The 21,292-nt window shown below is 43.3% G+C and overlaps 2 protein-coding genes across 3 annotated transcripts; one reads left to right on the forward strand and one right to left on the reverse strand.

Annotated features, from left to right (window-relative positions):
* Positions 1-729: 729 nt before the first annotated feature.
* On the reverse strand, positions 730-5,352 carry taf1a (TATA box binding protein (TBP)-associated factor, RNA polymerase I, A). The gene is made up of 11 exons (XM_070986967.1): positions 5,116-5,352; positions 4,644-4,816; positions 4,362-4,525; positions 3,993-4,106; positions 3,695-3,893; positions 3,325-3,446; positions 2,776-2,934; positions 2,597-2,663; positions 2,189-2,312; positions 1,941-2,095; positions 730-1,555 (listed from the first exon to the last, which is right to left on the reverse strand). Exons 2-11 carry the CDS (start codon positions 4,762-4,764, stop codon positions 1,509-1,511), a joined length of 1,272 nt encoding a protein of 423 aa, XP_070843068.1. The 5' UTR covers positions 4,765-4,816; positions 5,116-5,352; the 3' UTR covers positions 730-1,508.
* An 871-nt stretch (positions 5,353-6,223) lies between these two features.
* On the forward strand, positions 6,224-20,960 carry mia3 (MIA SH3 domain ER export factor 3). 2 transcript variants are annotated; one of them, XM_070986968.1, is made up of 28 exons: positions 6,224-6,430; positions 7,465-7,598; positions 7,697-7,783; positions 7,880-9,968; positions 10,642-10,974; positions 11,178-11,308; positions 13,347-13,478; positions 13,641-13,662; positions 13,769-13,857; positions 13,962-14,039; positions 14,221-14,331; positions 14,413-14,484; positions 14,577-14,681; positions 14,796-14,918; positions 15,022-15,109; positions 15,221-15,273; positions 15,384-15,474; positions 15,588-15,726; positions 15,865-16,027; positions 16,116-16,151; positions 16,255-16,322; positions 16,550-16,635; positions 16,782-16,895; positions 17,513-17,575; positions 17,662-17,708; positions 17,822-17,896; positions 18,393-18,786; positions 19,375-20,160. In XM_070986968.1, the coding sequence occupies exons 1-28, from the start codon at positions 6,310-6,312 to the stop codon at positions 19,629-19,631; spliced, it is 5,301 nt and encodes a 1,766-aa protein (XP_070843069.1). In that variant the 5' UTR covers positions 6,224-6,309; the 3' UTR covers positions 19,632-20,160. The 2 variants fall into 2 exon arrangements, with proteins under 2 accessions (XP_070843069.1, XP_070843070.1); XM_070986969.1 differs by lacking the exon at positions 17,822-17,896 and having other exon boundaries at positions 19,375-20,960.
* Positions 20,961-21,292: the final 332 nt, after the last annotated feature.

Here is a 21,292-nt window from a genome sequence, read left to right on the forward strand (position 1 = left end):
GTCAAGACACTGAGGTGTCTTGGGTAAGCACGTATTTCTTGTGTCTCATTGATCCCCGACTGCTACAGCTGGGCCAAAATTAAAACCTAAGCAAACCAGGTCAAACCAGAAAAGACCAGAATCAGATTGTTCAAACTTGTGATCTGGTGAGTCACCCAAGAAGCTCCTTTGAGGAGTGATCTTTGTGTGGGTTAGAGTACAAGAGGGCCTGAGCAAGAGAGCCTACACTTTGAATCCCTGAACCAAAAAAAAAAAAAAAATTAGCTTTAAAATGTCAAGGTGTCCTTGAGGAACAAAACAAACCCCCAACAGAGCCGTTCCACGACCGAGGGAACGGCGCAATGACCGCCTCAACTGTGAGCATCTGTGTAGGTGATTAAAAAATTCAAAGCCCCGGAGGAAAAAAAAAAAAGCTTTAAAAAGGTCACAACCAGGACACGATCCAAAGCAGTGACCAGCTCCCAACTCCATCCTCTTCACTGCTCCCCGAGTTTTGAATTTTCAAACGACATGTGTTGTGTATTCCCAGATCCCTTCTGCAGCTGCTCCTGTGGTCGGGCAAGTGCTCGGGGCTTTGGTTTATGTAATGACTGCAAAACAACACACACGCACACACGCACACACGCACACACACACACACACACACACACAGAGTACGGCTGACTGAGTTGCTGCATGGCCAACATTGTGGCAAGCCGAAACAGAATCATTACAAACACTTTCACTTATTAAATTGGCAAACGGCTGAATGTAAGACTTTATTTCATGGTTCAGTCTGGAGGCAGCGCTTGAAGGCCAGGACCCTGAAACGTTTTCAAGACAAAAATCTCTCTTCTTTTTCTCTTTTTGACAGAAAATAAATGGCAGATCTCTGTGAAACTCGAGCCTGACAGTGATGGCTATCAGACATGTGCAAAATATGAGCGCCTATAAAAAGTGACCACAAAACTGAAGGCACCGCTCACATTCAGGGGGGAAAGCACTAATACTAGAGAAAACATTCAAATATTTCAAAGCTAATAGCACCTATTATTCTCCCTTCATTCTCACATGACAGTAGATCTGACAGAAAAGCCGTCAGCTGTGTGTGGTGACCTTAAATCTCCTCCCTGCAGCGGTCAAAGATCAGCTGAGGGCACAATGAGACTCTGCTTCCATTTAAATGTTTACAGAGAGCATGAAACCAGCACGAACACGCGTGTTCAGGGCTACACTCAGTTTCTGTCAAAATGAGGTGGTCATACCCTCCAGAAACTCACTGAAGGAACGACAGAGCAACAGCTCCACATAGTGGACAATCGAGCCGATTTACCACACATGAAGGAGCAAAGAGAAGCAACACAGATGTTCAGTGTTGACCTTGGGAACACGTCTGTGTGTCAGTGAACGTCGACTTTTAACAAGTAAACTTCATGGAAAAAGTTCACTTATGAAGCCTCTTGCTCTTCATCGAGACTCCTTTGCCGTGGTCAGTCGCTTCCTGACAGTCTCTCTGTTGAGTTCTTCTCTCAAGTCTGCACTGCGCTGGTTACTTGTCCATATTTAAGCATCAGGTCTGTAAGAAGAAAGACATTCACTGTAAAACAACATCACATAAAGATGTACAGTAGATGCACACGTTTACAGTTTCAATGTTTTCACAAAGCACATTATTGTTTTCTGTCAAAGGGAAGCAATAGTTCTGTTATCATTAAGTATTTGCAAAGAAATCTAATTAAAATTGTTTCCAGAGTGCATGACAAACACGGTTTTAAAGTGTTTAAAACTTCAATCTCAAAATACAAACTTTTGATGTGCATTTGCTTCAATAACAGTATAAAAAAAGTATTTCTTGGATAATGGATAAACAGCTCCACAGACAAGAGGAAACAAATGTTAAAAAAAAAAATGCCTCCAGATGTGATTTTACGCACTTCTGGAGATACTGTGCATCTACTCACCGGGGCAAAGGATTTTTGTCAGTGACGCCTTCACTTCCATGAGCTCCGGGTTCTCCTGAGAGTCTTTGCTGGCATGGAACCTTGTGAAGTGCAGCGCAGGCCACCAGTCCTTTCTCGTCGCCATTTTTCCAAGAACAACATCCTTATAGTCGTCTCTGTGAATACACAAATGCACACAACAGCAGGCTTCCATGACAGTTCATCGCATACAAAAAAAAGCTGAAATTTCTCCAAACATTTAAACGTACTGTAATTGTAATTTGTGAATAATGGCCTTCAAACGCTTCCACACGTCCAGGCTGCTCCTCCAGCAGGCGAAGTCCAGCATCTCCAGAACGACTCCTAAAGCTTTCTGGATGTCACTTTTTTTCTCTGGAAAGCACAAAACGAAATAAAACAAAACACATCAATAACAAATATAATGAAGCACAGAAAGTGTTATCAGGAGACACGGCTATAAAACATTCAAATGAATCTTTTCCAAAATTCTGTAAAAATACTGAAAATTCAAAACAAAAAGCCTCTTGATGTTTCCAGCTAGTTATCACATATCACATCTTTTCACAAGAATTTGAATTTGTGCATAAATTTTCTGGTAAGACTGAATTTATTTTGCAGAATGGTCGATATTTAATTTATATCAGATGTGTTTTTACCTGACTGAAGCAGCAGAGAGCTGTACTCCAACATCAACTCATGGCTTGGGACTAAAACATGGAGGACCTGCGGCGTAACAAGGTGACACAAGTTCTAGTTAACAAATATACATATACTAACAATAACTGATACACTGCTGTCCCATTTTAGTTCCAGTGCTGTGAATTTACAGTTATACCTTCAACACTTTCATCAGCTTCTTCTCAGAAGCATCGTGCTGCTTTAAGTAGTGGAACAGATAGACATGCGCGTTGGGATTGGGTGGAAAAGAGCTGTCATAAGCGTAGTCATTCAGGACTTTTAAAGCCTCCTCATGACCCTCATAGAACTCCAGCATCTGTTAATATAAAGCAGTGGTTGTACATTAAAGTACAGCAGGGACGTTCCACTTGATTTGGGCCTGAAATTAAATTAAGAGCAAGCCTGTCAAGAACAAGACATGAAAGACTGAAAGTTTAGTTCTGAAATCAAGAGCGTGAAACAGACTGATGATATCAATCTACCGATTACTAGCTGCTCTTTGATAGTATACAATTCAGCTGCACTGTGGAGGAACACCAAAATATATCACATTTGAGAGCTGGAAGAAGTTAATTTCTGACATTTTTGCTTAAAATTAGTTATGGATTACAAAAAGTGTTGCTCTAGTCTATTCTGTTTCATCTTGTGACAGTAAAAATTCATATTTTCTTTAATTAAACCATGACAGGTGGGATTGAGTGCTCACCTCAACATAACTCAGGATGAAGGGATCCCAGACACCAGGATTTTTCAAAACCCCCTTTAGATTGACAGAGGCCTGTCTGAAGTAGTTGTGCATGTCTTGGTTGTCACCAGAGTCAGGGTCATCTGAAACAGTAGGATTAGTTTAGATCTAATTTGAAACAAATGGTGATTGAATTGATGGAAAGACTGTACACACGAATAGATTTCCTCCAACTTAACCACCTATTTAGCTCCTTTTTTTACCTGAGTAGTTACTAGGTCTGACCTGTAGGTGGCAGTGTGACATCATACAAGAGCTTGCAGTGTGTCTGCGTAACAGATACAAGTGAATAATAGATGCTTTGGTTGTGAAGGTGTGTGTGTCACCTCACCAGTTCCGCAGTGGGCAAACTTTTTGTCAGACCACAGGATATAATCCAGTAAACTCCTGTAGGCCTGGATCAGTTTAGCCCTCTGAAGCTGGGCTGCTGACTCTTTCCCGTACCTCCAACTTTCAGCTACAGACAGCTGACGCTTTGCATCCTCAATGTGACCATGAAGGAGCAGGTGGAACGAATGTTCCAGACAGATCTAGAAACGCAAAGGGACAAAGTGTTTCAGCAGCGTAAACAAGTGAATCAGCATGACCGCAGTGCACCGTGCGTCAGGTCTACGTACCAGCTAACGTACCATCAGGTAATGTCTGACTCCTGAGTGCTTCAGTCGTTCATAGATGTTGTTGTAGTCTTCCAGCTTTGAGTTGGGATGATGGTGAAGGATCTCAGTGCTGATTTTCCAAATAAGCTGGGGAGGAAATCGCTAAGAGTAAATATCAAGAATGTGAAAACGTGCATACAGTGATTTGTCAAATTGTTCGTTTATTAATGAATAGACTCAATTAAAATGTTTGCAATCTCTGCACATTTATGTTGCCTGGGCAGCTAAAAAATTTCAGAAACAGTGTTTTTGTGGCAACTTATTTTACACAGCTTGGGAGGAGTCAAAGTATTGCGTGAACTGTGGAATTAAACACACTGACACAAACATCATCAAACGTACCTCCTTATGCTGCTGAGCTGTGCCACTGATGGAGTCTTCTAACATTTGAGGGTAACACGCCATATATTCTGCCGCCTCTTGCCATCGATGATGCAGCAGGGCTTCTCGGATGTGCTCCAGACAGACTCTCGTACTCTGGTGAAACCCGGTTTCCTTGGGTGTCGCTTAAGATCAAAAACTAAATTATTATTTCATTTGCTTGAATTTTGATTTTATTCATGTTTTAGAAAGCATCCAGACTTTTTTCAAATCAGTATTGCATGTAAGTACTGTACACCTCACCTGCATGCATGGGATTAGCCACAGGGAGTTTAGCTTTTTTCCTTCCCTTCATACTGTCTGAGGAAACCCTGTCCTCCCCCGGGTCTGCAGGAGGTCCCAGCTCTCTTTCCAAGTCATCCATAATCAGAACAACAGTGAGACTCTGATCTCTTCTCTGATGCTCAGACTTCCACCTGTAGGAAGAAAAATACTGCTGTCAGCGGGCAGTTTACTTGCAATACACTAAAATTGCCAAGCTCCAAATGTCAAAAATCATCCCTGAACGATTAATCTATCGACTAATTTGCTGACTGTTGCCTCGAACAATTGTTTAATCGTTTTATCTGGAAGCGTCACTGGCTAGTTAACTTTCTCGGCATGTTTTTGAATATATGTCACCACCGACAGACTATCCCCGTTACATTAACACAGTGTGATCTTCTTTCTCTCTCAAACGTAAACTCTTGTAAAGCAAATGAAGCTCAGTTCCCACCTGCAGTCAGTAACGGTGCTCGGACGTTTCTAAAGGTAAACAACGTGCCGATGCTAAATTAAAAGCTAAGCTAACCGGTACCAGGGAGCTAATGGTCACGTCCAACGTACAGCACCTCTGAAGACTTTAAATCCTTGTTATTTTTGAAAAAGTAATATCCGGTGTCAGGTATTTTCGCTACATTTCCACATGTTAACTATTTTCCGCAGCATCTGAGGAAGTGGAGAGAAAAGCTACAAGGCTATTGGTTGCTGTGGTCGGAAAAGGCGGGGCAAAGACTTTCTTCGACGCTTGTTTCTTCTTCTTCTTCTTCTTCTTCTTCTTCTTCTTCTTCTTCTTCTTCTTCTTCTTCTTCTTCTTCTTCTTCTGCCAATTACTGATAATGAGAAACCAAAGGCTGTTTGAATAGACAGATATTATTCAGTGTATTTAGGTATCAAGCTGTCAAGTTTGTACAGTTTTCATGCGACACACACACATAGTACACATCCAAATCTTTAAATGAGAATAGAATAATAATAAAATTAATCAATGTATAGTTGCTTACGTGTGTGGTTGCGTACTCGTTCTCCAGTTAACCAGTGCAATGTAGACATCATATTGATATTTATAGTTGCTAATATTTAGTTAAGAGTTTATTTAATTGTGCTTTTGATGATTTATATCCCATCTTCCTCTCTGAGTGTCCTGTTTGTCTATCTCTACTGTATTTAAATGGTGTGTGCAAACTGGATTTCTTATTGAGTAGATCAGGTCTGTTTTAAACTGGTTTTCCCACTCCTTTATTCTAATTCCTGGGTATGGGGCTAAACTAAATGTTTAAACAGGCGTCTGGGGAGGATTTAATGACATGGCAATCCACCAGTTTAAATCTGCTAAACCTAAGTGTATCAAGAAGACCTGTTTCTCAATCTCTTAAATCCTTAATGTGGTCCTTCCTCGGATGCGTGATGGACTATTCCAGAAGAAGCTGTACACAGTAAAGGCTGAGGCTGCCTGTGCAGTTTCTTCTTTCCCTGCATCTCTGACATGGTTTCCCACAGTCACATGAAGCAGCCTGATCTCGCCCTCGTATCCTGTGAAAACCTCTCCGTGCCTACACCCTCCCGGATCTGATCTGCTGACGTGTCGGCTCCTTCTGGCCAGTGCTCATGCTCCAGCAGCAGAACCAAGCCAGTCAACAAAACTGCCAGCATGGCAGCAAAACACTTCTACCGACAAGGCTTTTTATTACTTTTATTTAACTTCATTTCAACCGCGGCCTTGGAAAAGCGGTTCTCCGACTTTAAAAGATGCGCCGATGAGGAGTGCAGCAGTAAGTTCGCAGGCTTGTTGGATCTACGAGCTCATCACTACTTCAAGGATGCATCTTTCCCTCATCCCGATACTAGCTAGCCATAAACTGCGTCTTATCTCCGGACCTGTTGCCAGTCGATATTTGCGACCTTGATAGCCTGCTGCAGTTGTTCTGATGCTGTTTAGCCGTGTGCCGCCCATTAAAAACAGGGGCAGCGAGCATAAACATTATTCTGGGACGGATATTCGTGTAGACGCAGCCCGTGTTGGCCGGTTGCCAGGCAGCTTCGGCCTGGGTGGATGGTGGAAGCTAATGCTAGCAGCTAATTAGCCACCGGCCGGCACGAAAGCCCCGCTAGCACCTGAATAAACAACAGTTAACAATAGCTAACAAAGTACAAGCCTAGCTAGCCCCTTTGTTAAGTAACATTAGCTTCGGACGTTACCGCTCACCTTGTGCTAATGCCCCGTGAACACGTTACTTAAACTCCTCAAATTTAGCTTCAGGTGACGATTTGATGGAGGATTCAAATGAACGAGCTGTTTACCCAGGTTTCAGTTTGCATTGCTAGATTTTAAACCGACACAGGTCAAGCATGGAGGGACTGTTAGAGCTGCTGTTATACTGTTTACCTGAAAATACCAACAGTGTTAACCACAAAACAAAAGGGTAACGCAGGAGATAAGACTGCTGCCGACATGTCAAGGAAAGCGAGCCTTGAGTCATAAAGTAATAAAGATTATTATGAGAGGCGCAACGAGATCCGTTACTTTGTTGCTCATTTTCTATTTTATGAGATGTTTTTAACCAACATCTGAGATTAAAAGCTGGAGATTTGGGCTTTAACTCTTAATTTGTTTGCCATCTTCTTATACTTACATCACTTTCAGCCTCATTTTATGTGGCATGTTTTGTGAAAAGGTCAGTATTGCAGAGGTGAAAAGCCCGTTTGGCTTTTTGCATTACTGAAATGAGCACTGTGTCAGAAACAACATTTTAATAAAGCTTACCTGTTTGAAACAAGTTTAATGCCTCATGTCATGTTTTCACAGTGCTTCTGTGTCGGGGGAAAGCTCTGGAAGATTTCTCAGGACCAGACTGTCGCTTCCTGTCTTTCAAGAAATCAGAAACTATCTATGTATACTACAAACTGTCGGGCAGAAGGGCCGACATGTGGGCCGGAAGCGTGAGTATACTCTGGTTAATATTTAATCAGCGGTGGAAACATCTGGTTTGGCTGTGAAGTTAATCCTCAGCATGTTTTCTTCTTGTGTTTCTCAATAGGTTGGAAGTGTCTTTGGATATTTCCCAAAGGACCTTCTTGCAATTAACCACATTTATACTGACAAAGAATTTGAAATCCCAGCAGAGGTACGAAAACATGTCGCTGACTGAAACAAAAATAGCACTTCCCTTGAAATTACTGTGTATATTTTATGCAATTGAATTTTTTTGTCTTCTTTTCAGGAAACAGATTTTGTCTGTTTTGACACTGGATATGATAAGTTTGACAGTTACGACCTAGATTTACTGTTAGGCTCTTCACCGGAGGAGAGTGAAAGTAAGGACGCACCTGAACAGATCCAAGCTGCTGAGGGTGCACCGGAAGAAACACGGCCATCAGCAGACGAGGCGGCTGACGGCGAAAAGCAAACAGAGCATCACGATAACTCTGAGGATTTTGATGAAGTCCCGTATGATCGAAGTGCCTCTTTACCAGAACTTGAACTTGATGGGGAACCTGAATCACCTTCTGCAATGCTTGATGCGAATGACAGAGCTGCAGAAGACACAGAACTTGTAGAGTCTGTTCTTGAAAGTGTGTCAGAAGGGAATGAAACCAAAGATACAAAACCTGAAGCGGAATCTGTGGCCAAAGTTGATGCTGTCTCAGAAAACGAGCGAGTCTCGATTTCTGAAAGAGCGCAAATCCCGCGGCTAAAAACTAACCTTGGAACGACTTACGATGCTGTCACCAGCGATGAAGAAATCACCAAGAATGTTACTCCGTATGAAGAGGAGGAGAACGAGCACGAGGAGAATCCTGAAGAGGACACTGATGTTAAAGTAGAAACTCCATTGCTGTCATTCTCTGAAGAGACAGTGACTCCAGCATCCGATTCCCTCAAAAAGCACGAAAGTCCTCCAACACCACATCAAGATACACCAGAGACTGCAGAGGGGAAGAACATGTGGACATCAATTGGAGATGCAGTTTTTTCAGTTGTCACTGGGGGAGAAACGAAGGCACACAATTTGAGTTCGGAGGAAGACGAAGATGACGAGGATCAGGAAGAAGAAGCTGCTTCAAAGAGTTTTGAGGAAGCAAAGAAATCAGTAGAATTACCCAAATGGCCAGAGAACGTAGAGCCAGTTCTTCAAGATCCTCCTTCCGGCACCGTACAAACAGAAAACAAAGAAACGAACAGTGACTCTGAGAAACTCTCGGTTGATCTTGATGATGACAGTGATGGCGATGTGGTCGGACCTGAGGAGGTCCGGGAGGAAACATTAAAACCAACACAAACAAGTACAAAACCAGTGGATCCAGTAGTACAAGATGATGCTTCTATCGTTCCTGAGGCTCAAAAATCAGATGTTAAAACAGCAGATGAACCCATTGAGCACAAAGAGGAAGAGGAGGAAGTGTCCAAAGATCCAGAGGTTGATGATGATTATGCAGGCGTGCGTGACGGCAGCTTTGCATTGGAGCACAAAGAGAGTCTTGATGACAAATTAGCAGAAAATAAATCAGTGACCAGTCAAGAGTTAGACAGTACTGAAACAGAAACACTACAGAGCCCGTCCACTGAGGAGATGCAGTCAGAGAATCCACATGTCAAACACGATGAGAAGCCAGTAGATGCCAGCCTACCCAAACAGGTACATGACCGTTTAATACGAGATTTAAAGAGTCAGAACAGTCGACCAGAGTTATCTGTGGAGGAACCAGAGATTCACAAGGAGCTCCTTACAGAGCAGCTGGAAAATGAGATGGATGCAGAGAAAAAGGAGGAGGAGGAGAGGGAAGAGTTGCTTGAAGATGAAAATGCACTTTCTTCGTCGCAGTGGAACGACACAGACTCCGACGAACCCTCACCTGAAACAACCCTGCCCACGGTGTACACGGAGTACAGCGACAGCGTGCTGAGACTGACTCTGCTGCGAGACCACTTCACAGAGGAGAACATGGAGCGGGTCCAGAAGCTTCTGGGGCTCAATAATCTCTTCAAAGTGGAGGCCATGTTCTCTGACTTGGACACAGAATTGCAGGCTACCCGTCTGTCACACACCGGTACGACGCAAGACATTGAAAATGCCCTGGAGGGCATCCTGGAAGCGTCTGAGACCACTATCCTGGACGAGATCGAGAAGATGCTGGACAGCCAGGGCACAAAGCACAACTATGACAAACATATGGACACAAGCACTATGGATGAAGAGACTGAAATACTAGATGAATTCCAGGAGCTTGCATTCAGCCTACGACAGAAATATTCAACAGCCAGTGACAGTACGCCTTTGGCAAGAGAAAAGGAGTCAGATGTTGACCAAGGTAGGTTTGTTTTTTATTTTAATGTGAGTATCTGGTCTCCATAACTGTTGTGGGATCGACTCTCTGTGGTAGAGTCAGGACCTAACCATTGACTTGAGCCTTTCACAGACTCAGTATATTGCATCAGCCTGTGATCTGGAGATAAAGTGAATGCGGAATTTGATACTGTGGCACAGCAGATCTCTGCAGCCCTGAAGTGTCCTTTCAGACAAGTATCTTGTTTCCAGTATATCCAGGTTATTGTTAAAAGGAATTGCTAAGGGGACACATTTATGCTTGGTCTCACGGCTAGAGAAGATGGAAATCTCGTCCTAGTTACGTTGTCAGGTGCACTCAGCTGTTGTTTTTTCAGACTCTGCGTCCTGCAACATGAATAAGTGGACTCTCCGTCTGCGAGCTAGTATGTAGCTCGAGCTATTTGATCCAGCTGTATCCTCTGTGTGCTTTGGCTGACCTTTCACCTGCACTATCCAAGATGCATTTTAGGACAAAGTGTGAACACGGCTTAATTTCAGCCTTGAACAACCGGTTTTGTCCTTTGTCTGTAATTTGTAAAAAATTTGATTTCATGCAGTGCACAGGCCAAATACAGATTTAAATTAGTTTGCAAAAAAGTACATGACTCAGAACTTGTTGCACAGATCAATTTGTTTTTTCACTGTTTTCGCTGTAGATGAACATGAATTAAAAGTAAAAGATGAAACGCCCCGCGCTGTTGAAGAAGACAAGTTCGACAGCGTCCCTGAGGCCAAGAGCGAGGACAACCTCACAGTAACAGATCATGACGAAAGGCCAGCAGAGACTAAAGAAGAGCGGATAGTTCTGGATGAGGTGCACGGTGGGCCGGACGTCAGTGTGGAGGAGGACGGCGGCGGACACTTTAATAAGAACAAAGACAATCAGCCGAGCTTCAGCGCCTCAGAGGAGATGCAGAAAATACCTCAAGCCACCCTGGAAAATCCCTTAGACATGGGCCTTGGTGTTGAGTTCAAGCACTCGCCCTCAGGTTGGTCATCTAAACAACATGATCAATTCAGCTTTCTGTGGCCTGTTTTGAACGCTTTAGCTCTAGTTTTGGGAGAACTGTTCAATAATCACATTATAGTTCAACTTCTTCTAATGTGTGAGACAATAAACTGTAATGGCAGATTTTTCACTTTGTCCATAGCACACGTAAACATGACTAACAGGTAAATTTTGTTATGCTAGGCTCTTTGGAGTCCATGGAACCAGTGACTGATATTCACGAAGAAGAAGTGGGATTATTCTCAACTGGAATGGTTTACGCGGGCTGCATCCTTTCGATGATCAAGAGTAAAATTGAGGAGTGGACCGTTGTGGTAAGTCTAATTGTAAACTACTGTGTTCACTACCATGGTCAGCTTAATTGCTTTTTCTGTTACCTGTGTAAAGGTTTCACATTTAAATGCACAAAGCAACAAATGACATTTAAATCCATGAAATCAGTAATGCCAATAATTGACAGCACACAGATCGATTCAAGTATTTGATGTCAGTGCTTATAGAGTGGATACTTGGACCTCTGTATCAGGGAAACGTCAAATTTCCGATTTTTCATGAACGTCCCACGGCCCTCCCCCTGTCTTGTTGACTGTCGCGGTGTAGGCTGAAGTTCAACACAGCCGGTGCTGAGCTGGCTATTAGCAGGACCGACGGGCCTTACTTTGCCATGGAAAACCCGATAATTCTCATAAGACACAGTCGTAAGACGAGCTCTGTGTAGTCAAGTTAATTTAAATTCTTAATGGCTTTTTGTACTAAGATTGTTATCCATGTTTAAATCTGCAGCTCAGCTAACGTCTCCAGCTGGCAGTAAATGGGATACGACGACTCATCTGTAATTTCCGCTAGCCAACTGTTGGTGCCAAATCCTGCTTTAGTACCTGTCTGGATTATCTAATATTGTCGGTGTTGTAACGACATATTGTTTAATTTTCCCTGGACCGTAGGCTTTAACGCTAACGGCTAACGTTTGTTTAACCGTACAGTTTTCTTAGGGGATAGCTAAGGTGAACGTGCTAGCAAGCTAATATCTGTCAAAGTAGCATATTTGGGCTAGTTCCGGTCTTGTTTCAAAGGCTGGCATGGAGAGTGAAACAATACCCCGACCTGTAATGGAACCGGATAATGTTTACGTGTTTTTTCTAAAGCAGCTGCAACATGTAAGTGAAAAACGGAGTCTGTCTGACTTCTTGTCAAGTATTTATGACGGTATTATGGCCTGCTGACGTGTTAGCGAGCATATGGCTAATGCATCTTCACTCAAACGTGAAGTGCTCCTGAATATACTCACCAAACTACCTGATGCGGCTGATCTTGCCTCTTAGATGTTGACAGGAGATTTTTAACTTCCACATGGGTCTTTCATATCCTGTTTTCTGTGTAGATTAGAGTTTGAATGCCTTAACACAACACGCTTTCAGTTCTGCCATTGTGCATTGCTAAATTGGATAACGTAGACTTTTTGAATGGAGCATGTTAACCCCTCTGTGCAGTGTGGTGTGTTAGTTTATTTGTAATCCCTGCATGTCATTAGTGCCACAGAGTGTGTTTGTTTCTGCCTGAACTGCCTCATGCTCGGTTCAAAGGTTACTTTTGGCTGGCGCAGTATACTTGGTATGACTGGACATTAATTAAAGTGATAAACTTATGGCCATTTTGGCTGCTGATACAATTCTTAAACTCCTAATCCCTTTGGAGGCAAACCACCATTGTGTGACTATTGATTTAACTGTAAAATAGACCCCACCTGAGCTGTAGTTGGAAAAAAGGTCCCTGTCCGAGTTTGGGAGTAGCAGGAATACAGAAATTGGTTTCAGCTGACTCACTCCTAATGCGCTGTAACAGCACCCATAGTGATAATCTCAGTAATACCTTGAATAACGTAATAGGTAAAATGCGGACCCTGCTTGGCAGAATGCTTGGTTTTTAATGTCATTGTATGGTAATGCTCTGACATCTTGATGAGGTTTCTTCTTGGAGAGATCAAACAATGGATCACTCATTTCTTTTGTTTGCCAGGTCTTGGTTAATGAACATGCATTTTCTCAGTCTCGGGGTGCGTGGAAATATTATAAGTTGCTTCGATGCTTAGCTTACCGTAGACTTGTTGGAGTGTCTCACTGCTTTTACAAATATTGACTTGCCTTCTGTCTCTATTTGTAGACTCGTCCTGTTGTTCACATTTAAATCACAGTGAGAATGATAACAAGCATTTCCGCCCCTCGTTTATTGCACGCTTTGAGACACAGAGCTCCTATCTTCACAAATTATGTTTAAGCAGCTTTTTCAGCTTTATGTCATTATTCCTGATTGTTTCTCTAATTATTCCTCCATGTTGTGTTTGTGTGCCGTCAGATTATTTCACTGCTGCCAGAGGAGTGGAAGCCAGGGGAAACCTTGCTTGGCTGTCCCTGGCAAGCTGTTGTCATCACTGCTTTGGTTGGAGTAGTGACCTTCACCCTCTTCTTCTGGAGGACCGTGTTGGCAGTAAGTTTTGTCAGCTCTGCTCAAATGATGTGTTCTGATAAACGATAAAGCCACATTATTACATGAATGACTTCTATACTATGACAGTTATTTCAGATATTGTTGATCAGACATCAGACTGATCTGGACTAATATATTCAATGTTTTTCTAACCCTTTTTAGGTGAAGAAAAGAGAATATCTTGGTAAGGCTTTGCTTGTTTTCTCATGTTGTGTTTCATTACCAAATGCAGTAACGTAAGTCTGACATCTATCTGACTGTGTACTTTCTGTTGCACCTCTGTGGCACAGTGGATGAAAAAAGGCTGACAGAGCAAATTCAGGCACTCAAAAAAGAGAAGAGTGATGCTCTCACCAAAATGTCTGAGCTCCAGAAACAGGTGAGCTACAAATACAATGTGATCAAATATCTATAAGCTGCTTTTGGTAAAAGGAAATTTTTTTATTTCTTGAACTTTCTCAATCGCTCTTCTCTCTTTTTAAGACTGAACAAATGAAAGAAAGGCAAAAGCAGTCGAAGGAAGCAGTTAGCAGTACAAAGAAAAGGATGCAAGACCTGGAGGTAAGCACAAAGGACTCTGTATTTGTGTATTTGCTCACATTGTGTGTCTTTGTTTTATTCAGAAGTGAGATTTTCAGACTGGGGAAGTGAACTGACTGTACCTGTAAATGACTCACAGATGTTTGCACATCAAGTGAAAAGGCTTCTCAGTTTATGAGTTTCCCTCATTATCTTTTTGCAGAATAAGGTTTTGGAGGCAGAAACACTGAATGCTAACATCGCAGAGGAAAAGGACAAATATGCAAAACTGCTCGAGGAAGAGAAGGCAAACTCTCTGCTCAATGAAACAAGGGTAATTCTTTGATATTTTCTCCTTCTGTCGTGGCTTTAACTGTCGTCTCATATTCGTAATGCTTAACGGTTTCTTTAACAGATTGAGAAATTGGAGAAGTCAAACGAGAAGCTACAGCTCAGCAGGAAGAAGATTCAGGAAGCTCTGGCTAAGGTACGAGTCCTTGCATAATCGTCTGCACGCTGTAAGATTGTGTGGAGGTTGTGGTTTCAGCTTCTCTTATCACCTGCGTGCATTTGCCACAGACCACTGTCCACCTTGACGAGGCCAAGATTCGAGAAGACGCCCGAAACGCTCAGCACAAAAGTTTTCAGAAAGATTACGCGGCGCTAAAAGAAGAAAATAAAACGGTAAGAGAGCAGCTAGACTCGGATGTTTTGATGATTTTTGTCAAATTTTCCTTCCATCAGATAATAACTTACATGCATATTGTTTTGCTCTCCTGACCGTGCACGTTCTTACAGCTTATGGCGGCTATTAAGAGCTGGGAGGACAAACACAAAGAGCTGAACGAGCAGATTAAAGTCTATCAGAAGTCCCAGAAAGAGCTGGAGGACTCTGTGGTGCTCAAAGACCACAATGTGGAGGTCAGGATGATTTCCTCTTAAACTGACTCTTGGTAATTAGCTGTACATAATAGCCCTGAGTTTATATCGGTGTGTTAACCCACACAAAAATGTCTCGTGGCAGGTGCTCTCTGAACTTCTGGCAGACCTCGACGCTTGTGATTCACAAAAAGGCGACGCCAAACTTTTAGCGAACGGAGAAGTCGCACCTGGTCAGTCCAACTCTGTCTACTGATTTAGTAAAACGAACAATATGCTACCACTTATTGTTGTCAGTCGCAGTGTAAATGAAGTCGTTCATGGCCTTTCAATGTCTTTTTCAGACAAGAAGACAGTCATAAAGAACCGGATCAAACAGATGATGGATGTTTCTCGGGTAAGATAACAGTTAAAGCTCGCTGTCGTTACACCTGGAAGACACATGATAATACTAATATTTCAAAGTGTTAACAGGCTTCTACAGTAATTTGCATGATGTGTTTCCAGGTTCAGACGACTCTCGCTGTTGTTGAAGAGGAGCGCGATCGCTTCATGACCAAACTGCTGAACGAAGAAAAGACTAGAAAAACACTGGAAGGTATGTTGGCCATGCTTCTCTCGATGAAAAATGTGTTTGCGTATGAACGTTGTATTTGAATATAACTTTATTCCTGCCTCTCCTCTTTACATGCCTTTTGTATTTTCCAACAGAACAACATCAGGAGCTGGAGCACGCGATCGCAACCCTAAAAAGTGACAAGAGCCATGTTGAAAACCAGTTTAAGATCCTGCAGCAAAAAAATGAAATCATGGTTGAAATGTATCAGCAGAAGGAAAACGCCCTGCAGCAGTGAGTGAAGCCACAGCAGGCGGTCAACACTTCTTTATTAGCACTTTGAAGAAAATCTGCCGTCGTTTCATCACCGTTCATATGAATAAGTATAATCCAGTCAAACGTCTCCTGAATAAAAATCCCGCGTCTTCACAGGAGATTAACCAAGGAAGAGCTGGAGCGACGCAGCAAAGAGAGCATGCTGTCTGAGGTGGGAGGGAAGGCTGTGGAGGCAGAGGAGCAGGTTAAAGTCTTAAGGCAACGCATCAATGAAATGGAGGAGCAGATGAAGAAGACCGAGGAAGTCTATAAAGAGCAGGTCAGCTCTTCAGCTTGATCCATTTTTACATGAAGTAGAGAAAAAAATCTTCCTGAAACCTAAAATCGTTTTTTTTTTTCTTTTTCAGATAAAAGAACAGGAAAACAAAACTCACTCAAACTGGGTATGTTACACACAGTTTATTCACAAAGAAATGAACATTTAAGCCTGTTTAATGTTAAGCTTGAAGAGTCAGGTTGCGTGCTAATCCTCCGTCATCTCTCCAGGTAAATGCTCGTAACGCAGAGCGAGCTCTGAATCAGGAGAAGCTTGAATCGTCAAAGCTCCGTGAAAAGTAAGCGTCGTGTTTGGATTTCCTGTGGCTAGAACAGAAATAACAAACATGTTCTTCCAGATTCTCAGATGTGAGGATTTACTATGTTTCTCAGTTTAATATCGTAGTAATTCAGTGTTTGGTTTTGGCCTGTTGGTCAGACAAGAGGAAGCAACCCCATGGTGTCACCTTGGCCTCAAATAATAGTTTGCTTCCGATAAACTTCATTTATTTCTACCCACTAACAGACTGGCTGTTCTGACCTCCCAACTGAATGAGCGCCGCGCCCCCCTCTTCAGGCCGAACTCTGGACAACCTGCAGGCCCTCGCCAAGGTAAGCAGGCCTCACGTCTTGCCTGCTGTTCTCTCTCCCTGGGCCAGCTGTCATCTTTGACGAGAGGATCCTGCATCTCGTTTGTCTTGTGTTTGGTTGTCGGCTGTTTCTCTTCCTTCTGTAAACGGGTGGTTTGATCATAACAGGTGACTCATACGGGCCCTCTCCTGTGAGTGGGGGTGCACCATCCCCTCCGCTAATGATAGAGGGTCCCAGGCGCCCTCCTTCGGCCCCGGTGGGGCGAAGAATCGACCCGTATGGTGAGTCCCAGTGGATTACTTCACCTTCACCTGGACATCGTCCCTCTGCTTCAGCCTTGTGTCCTTCAGTCTTTCTCCTCTTGCTCACCTGACGTCCTCGTTCTTTTCAGCTCTTTCACCTTCTTCACTTCTTCCTTGTGTTTCGTTTCCCTCACTTGAATCATTTCAAGTTTTTATTTCGCCGAGGATGTTTTTTTGTGTGTGTTGCTGTTGAAATTTGCTTTTTAAAGGCCCTAAAAACATGTTTTCTCAGTCATCTTCTGCATACAAGCAAGAGGGGACCCGATGAACCAGATTAGCTGAATTTTTAAGTGCTCTTAATAAATAATACAGCATGTTTGGATATTTCTTTTCCAAATGTTGTCTTTGATCGGAGCCTCTGTGGTCCTGAATGAAAGAGAATACATTTTGAAAGTCAAGTTTTCAGGGGCTTTAAATTCATCCAGAATCCTCCGTTCCTCTCAGAGGATCATCCCCATCGAGAAGAGACCACCAGCCTTTTCCCTTCTTATCATTTCTTTCCTCATTTGTTTCTTATAACTGTGTCATCCCTGGAGAAGAGCTGTAGTTTTGAGAGATTTCACTCTTCATCATGTCTTCCTCTCTTCTCCCCTCAGGTCCTCGACCTCCATCAGACCCCCATGGCCGTTACCCTGACAACAAACATATCTCTGGGATGGGTATGTCTTCTGCAGTCTCTTGTTTTTCAGAGTTCACCTTTGCTTCTAAACCTCCTTCCAACACTGTGCTGTTCCTCCTCTTTCAGACATGATGGGCCCCCGTAGCTCCTCGCCTGCCAACATGGATGGATCTGTAAGTGTTCCTCCAATCAGATCAGACTTTTATACGATAATCTTCCTCCTTCCATCCGACGAACTTGAGCTCCTACCTACATGTCCGCTGTGTATGTCCTTGCTCTGAAACAGACACAAGCAGTAGATCCACAGATAAAAGCCGAGGCTGAGGCTGAGGCTGAGGCCTCCACAGACAGTCCAGAGCCAGTGAGTATAGAGGTTGTCCGGTCCAGGTGTGAAGGTGTGTGCAAGCACCACCTCTTCCCTAGAGCTGGAGCTGGATTTGGGAGGAGAGTCAAGGCATCTTGCTTCACTGGGGCTGACTAAACTTTTTGGGCTGAGTGTGCAGTTCCGCCTGTTCTCACAGCACTGAACGAGTTTCTGTTTCTTCAGGTCTAAACTTCAGCTGAAATGTTGAGATCTGTAGAAGTTTTAAGTGTGTGAGTCAGAGGTGGAGTGTGTGTGAAAGTGGTTTGGTTTTCCCTCCAAATAATCATGGTGTGTGGTTACTGGTCATGTGATTGAGACCTGGCGAAATGCACTTTTTGTTGGGAGTGAACTGTGTGGTTTGTGGATGTCTTCACTGCATGACTCCACTTTTACTCCATCCACGCTCACACCGGTCCGGCTGAAATTCTAGTGATGGCATTTGAAAGCACACCGGCCGACTCTCTCATTATCTGCCCTCACATGTCTTTGTCAGGGTCCTGGATCCTTCATAGCGTCTCCGATCAGGGATTCTCCAGGCCCCATGGTCCATGGACCTCCACCCGGCCCCGGACCCCATGACCAGATCCTCCCTCCTGGACCCCACAGCCGTTTGCCACCTCCTGGACCTTACAGACCTCCACGACCCGGCCTCTACCACCTCCCACCAGGGCCTCCTCCTCCTCATGGGCCTCCGCTACCAGCCAACGGACACCCAGGCATGCCCCTGCCTGGACCAATGGGAGGAGAGTTTGGACCCCGACCCACCAACGGACATGCATTCCACCCAAGACAAGGCCCTGGACATGTCATTGATCCTCGAGCTCCACCGCCGCCACACTTCCGTCCCCCTCCACCTCATCACTTTGGACCTATGCCTCCGCCGCACGGTGCGTTCCCCCTTTGTTTTATTCCCATCACATGGTCAGTTTGCTCTGTCGCTGAGCAGAGGGAGGAAGCTTGAGTTAAGCTCGGTATACACTGAGTCTGTACAGCAGTATGTTCACCAGGCAGGTCAAATTGAGGGTCCAGGTTTGTAGTATTGAACGATGTCAGCAGTGAGCATTAACAGCTTTGGTAAAACATGTCACATGTGGCAATAATCACAAGATAATGGTAAATGCTTTAATGTAGAGTAGCATTAGCATGACTAGAGAGGAGTCATAGAGAGGGTGGAGTTAGCTAGCTTAGAATGTTAGCTACACAGAGAGATCTATCTAAAGTTTAGCCACCAGCTAGCAGTCGTACCAGACCAAGTGAGGCTACAGCAGCAAAACCTGAGTGTGTTAAACTGAGCAGAGTTTGGTTTGATAGCTCACCAAGTCAAGTTTTCATTTTTCAAAAGTTTAAATGTTACATTTTGCATTAAAGCTGGACTTTGTCCTTGAGTGAGTTTCACTTTCACTGGCACTGATGTTTTCCAGCCCGTTTGACTCGATGGCATCATGAACGTTTCCCTTTACGATTGCTCTGTTTAGGCGTCCGTGGACCTGTGGGACCACGTCCACCCATCCCTCCTGACATGCGCTTCCCAGGACCGCGTGACCACACCAGCCCACCAATGAATTTGCCTCCAGGTGCCCCTCCCCATCCTGCACACGGTGATGCTTATGGCCAGGCTCCACCCGATGCCCTCCAGAACTCAGCGGGAGCTCACTCCGGCCCACGACAGGACCTGCATATGAAACAGGAGGCCCCTCAGGACTCAGCGAGGCCAGCGATGGTCAAGCCTTAAAAACGCCACCAGCTACGGCGGAGGACTTGAACTTACCCCAAACCCATCACATTATCAACCCAGATCCAGCCCCAACGAAGGTCATGAATCTTTTCAGATTTCAGTTAGAAAATAAAAACTTCAAAAATGTTTATTAAAAAAACAAAACAACATCCTTAAAGCATCATCAGTAATTGTGTCTGAATGAATATGAATTAAGAGGATTGCCACTTTTCTAAACAGCTTATTGTGCAATAATTATTCATTATATGCCAGAGGATTTTCTTTTTTGTTGATCTTTTAAAAAATATATAGCAATGATTTTTAAGGGGCAAATTTCTTAATGTCGTTTCCTGTGGAAATTATTAAAAAAAAGAGAGAGAGATAAAACAGAGGGAGGTTTAGCGTCTAGCATTTCAGGAATACCATAATTTTCCCAAAGCTGTTGCTTTAGATCCAACTGTAAAGCAAATGTGTAATTTGATGGCCAGATGTATAACTTATTTTACTATGTTGGTAGGACTTTTAATAATAAAGAATGTAAAAGCTGTCTGTGTTATGTTATCAGCTGGTTACGGGATGGATTTCACACAGGCTCGATCTGCTTGTCAAAGTGTCTTAAGGCGTTTGTTTGGAAAAAATAAGGCATACATCTGAGCTGCTGCTGAGACGGAAACATTAACTTCACTTCTGTTTATGTTCAGTAAAAGTCAGCTGACGTGTTGATTGATCTAAAAACTGCATGTACCATATTTAGCTTAGTGTATTCAGGGACACTGCGAGCAGTTCAGAAGTAATTCAAGATATCTATTTAGCATTTTTGTGGAATGTAAACAGTTTGCTTTGAGAACTGTCCCTTTTGGCCCAAACACATGAAACTGAGGCCTCGTCGTTCAGGATTCAGCTCCTGTGGTTTGTCTCTTGTTGTACTCAAAAGGTGAAGTTTCTTCCTCGTGTGGCATCGAGAGTGACTGCATCAAACTTTAGGGCATTAGGGCACTTTGTCTCAGGACCTAAACACAGAATAAGATAAAATAAAGAGACTTGAAGAATCAGATTGTCCAAACTAGCAGAACTTTTCTTACTCGTCCTCCATTTAGCCATGCAGGGTTGTACAACGGGAGGTGAATGGCAAGCGTCCCTGCTACTGTGGATACCTGGACAAAACTACTTCAGATTATTTTCAATGTAATTGTTAAATTTAGCGCCGCAGATGAAGCTCCAGTCTCGGCTGTGTTGAGGTGAAGGCAGATATCTCAGCGCTGGTCGCTCAACATCGACCATAAAATAAAGCTGGACAAAAGTAACGTAAAACTAAAATCCAGAATAAAAACTTAAGATATTACAGTCATGCTGTTTTTATCTATGGTTTTATTTTATTTTTGTTCTTTAAGCAGCATTGGGCAGTAAAACCAAACCTGTTTGTATTGCTAGGTGCCACAAGAGGTAAGAGAAAATGCTTTGAGTGAACTGACCTTTTAATACTAGTTTAAGCAATGAAAACGTAACAGGTTTAGCAGACCTAAAGAAATAAATTGAGGAATTTTTGAGTGCATGAAAACAAAAATCAGCCTGTGAACAGTGTTCACTGTGTGGCGCTCCGGGTGAAGTTAAACACCAAACTGCTTCATTTGTAGTTTATTAGAAATTAAAAGCATCGTAAATGTTCGATACAACTCCCC

The sequence above is a fragment of the Chaetodon trifascialis genome, chromosome 19, assembly GCF_039877785.1.
Source record: "Chaetodon trifascialis isolate fChaTrf1 chromosome 19, fChaTrf1.hap1, whole genome shotgun sequence".
Classification (NCBI taxonomy): domain Eukaryota; kingdom Metazoa; phylum Chordata; class Actinopteri; order Chaetodontiformes; family Chaetodontidae; genus Chaetodon; species Chaetodon trifascialis.

What these genes read in the sequence shown, in the direction of transcription:
- taf1a (XM_070986967.1), bottom strand. Translation starts at nt 4,764, where the DNA reads ATGGATGACTTGGAAAGAGAGCTGGGACCTCCTGCAGACCCGGGGGAG. An exon ending in TCATCCTGAGTTATGTTGAG is followed by an intron (nt 2,935 to 3,324) that starts GTGAGCACTCAA and finishes TTATATTAACAG; the next exon opens with ATGCTGGAGTTCTATGAGGG. An exon ending in CTCTCTGCTGCTTCAGTCAG is followed by an intron (nt 2,313 to 2,596) that starts GTAAAAACACAT and finishes TGTGCTTTCCAG; the next exon opens with AGAAAAAAAGTGACATCCAG.
- mia3 (XM_070986968.1), top strand. Translation starts at nt 6,310, where the DNA reads ATGGCAGCAAAACACTTCTACCGACAAGGCTTTTTATTACTTTTATTT. An exon ending in CGCCGATGAGGAGTGCAGCA is followed by an intron (nt 6,431 to 7,464) that starts GTAAGTTCGCAG and finishes ATGTTTTCACAG; the next exon opens with TGCTTCTGTGTCGGGGGAAA. An exon ending in TTGAGGAGTGGACCGTTGTG is followed by an intron (nt 11,309 to 13,346) that starts GTAAGTCTAATT and finishes GTGTGCCGTCAG; the next exon opens with ATTATTTCACTGCTGCCAGA.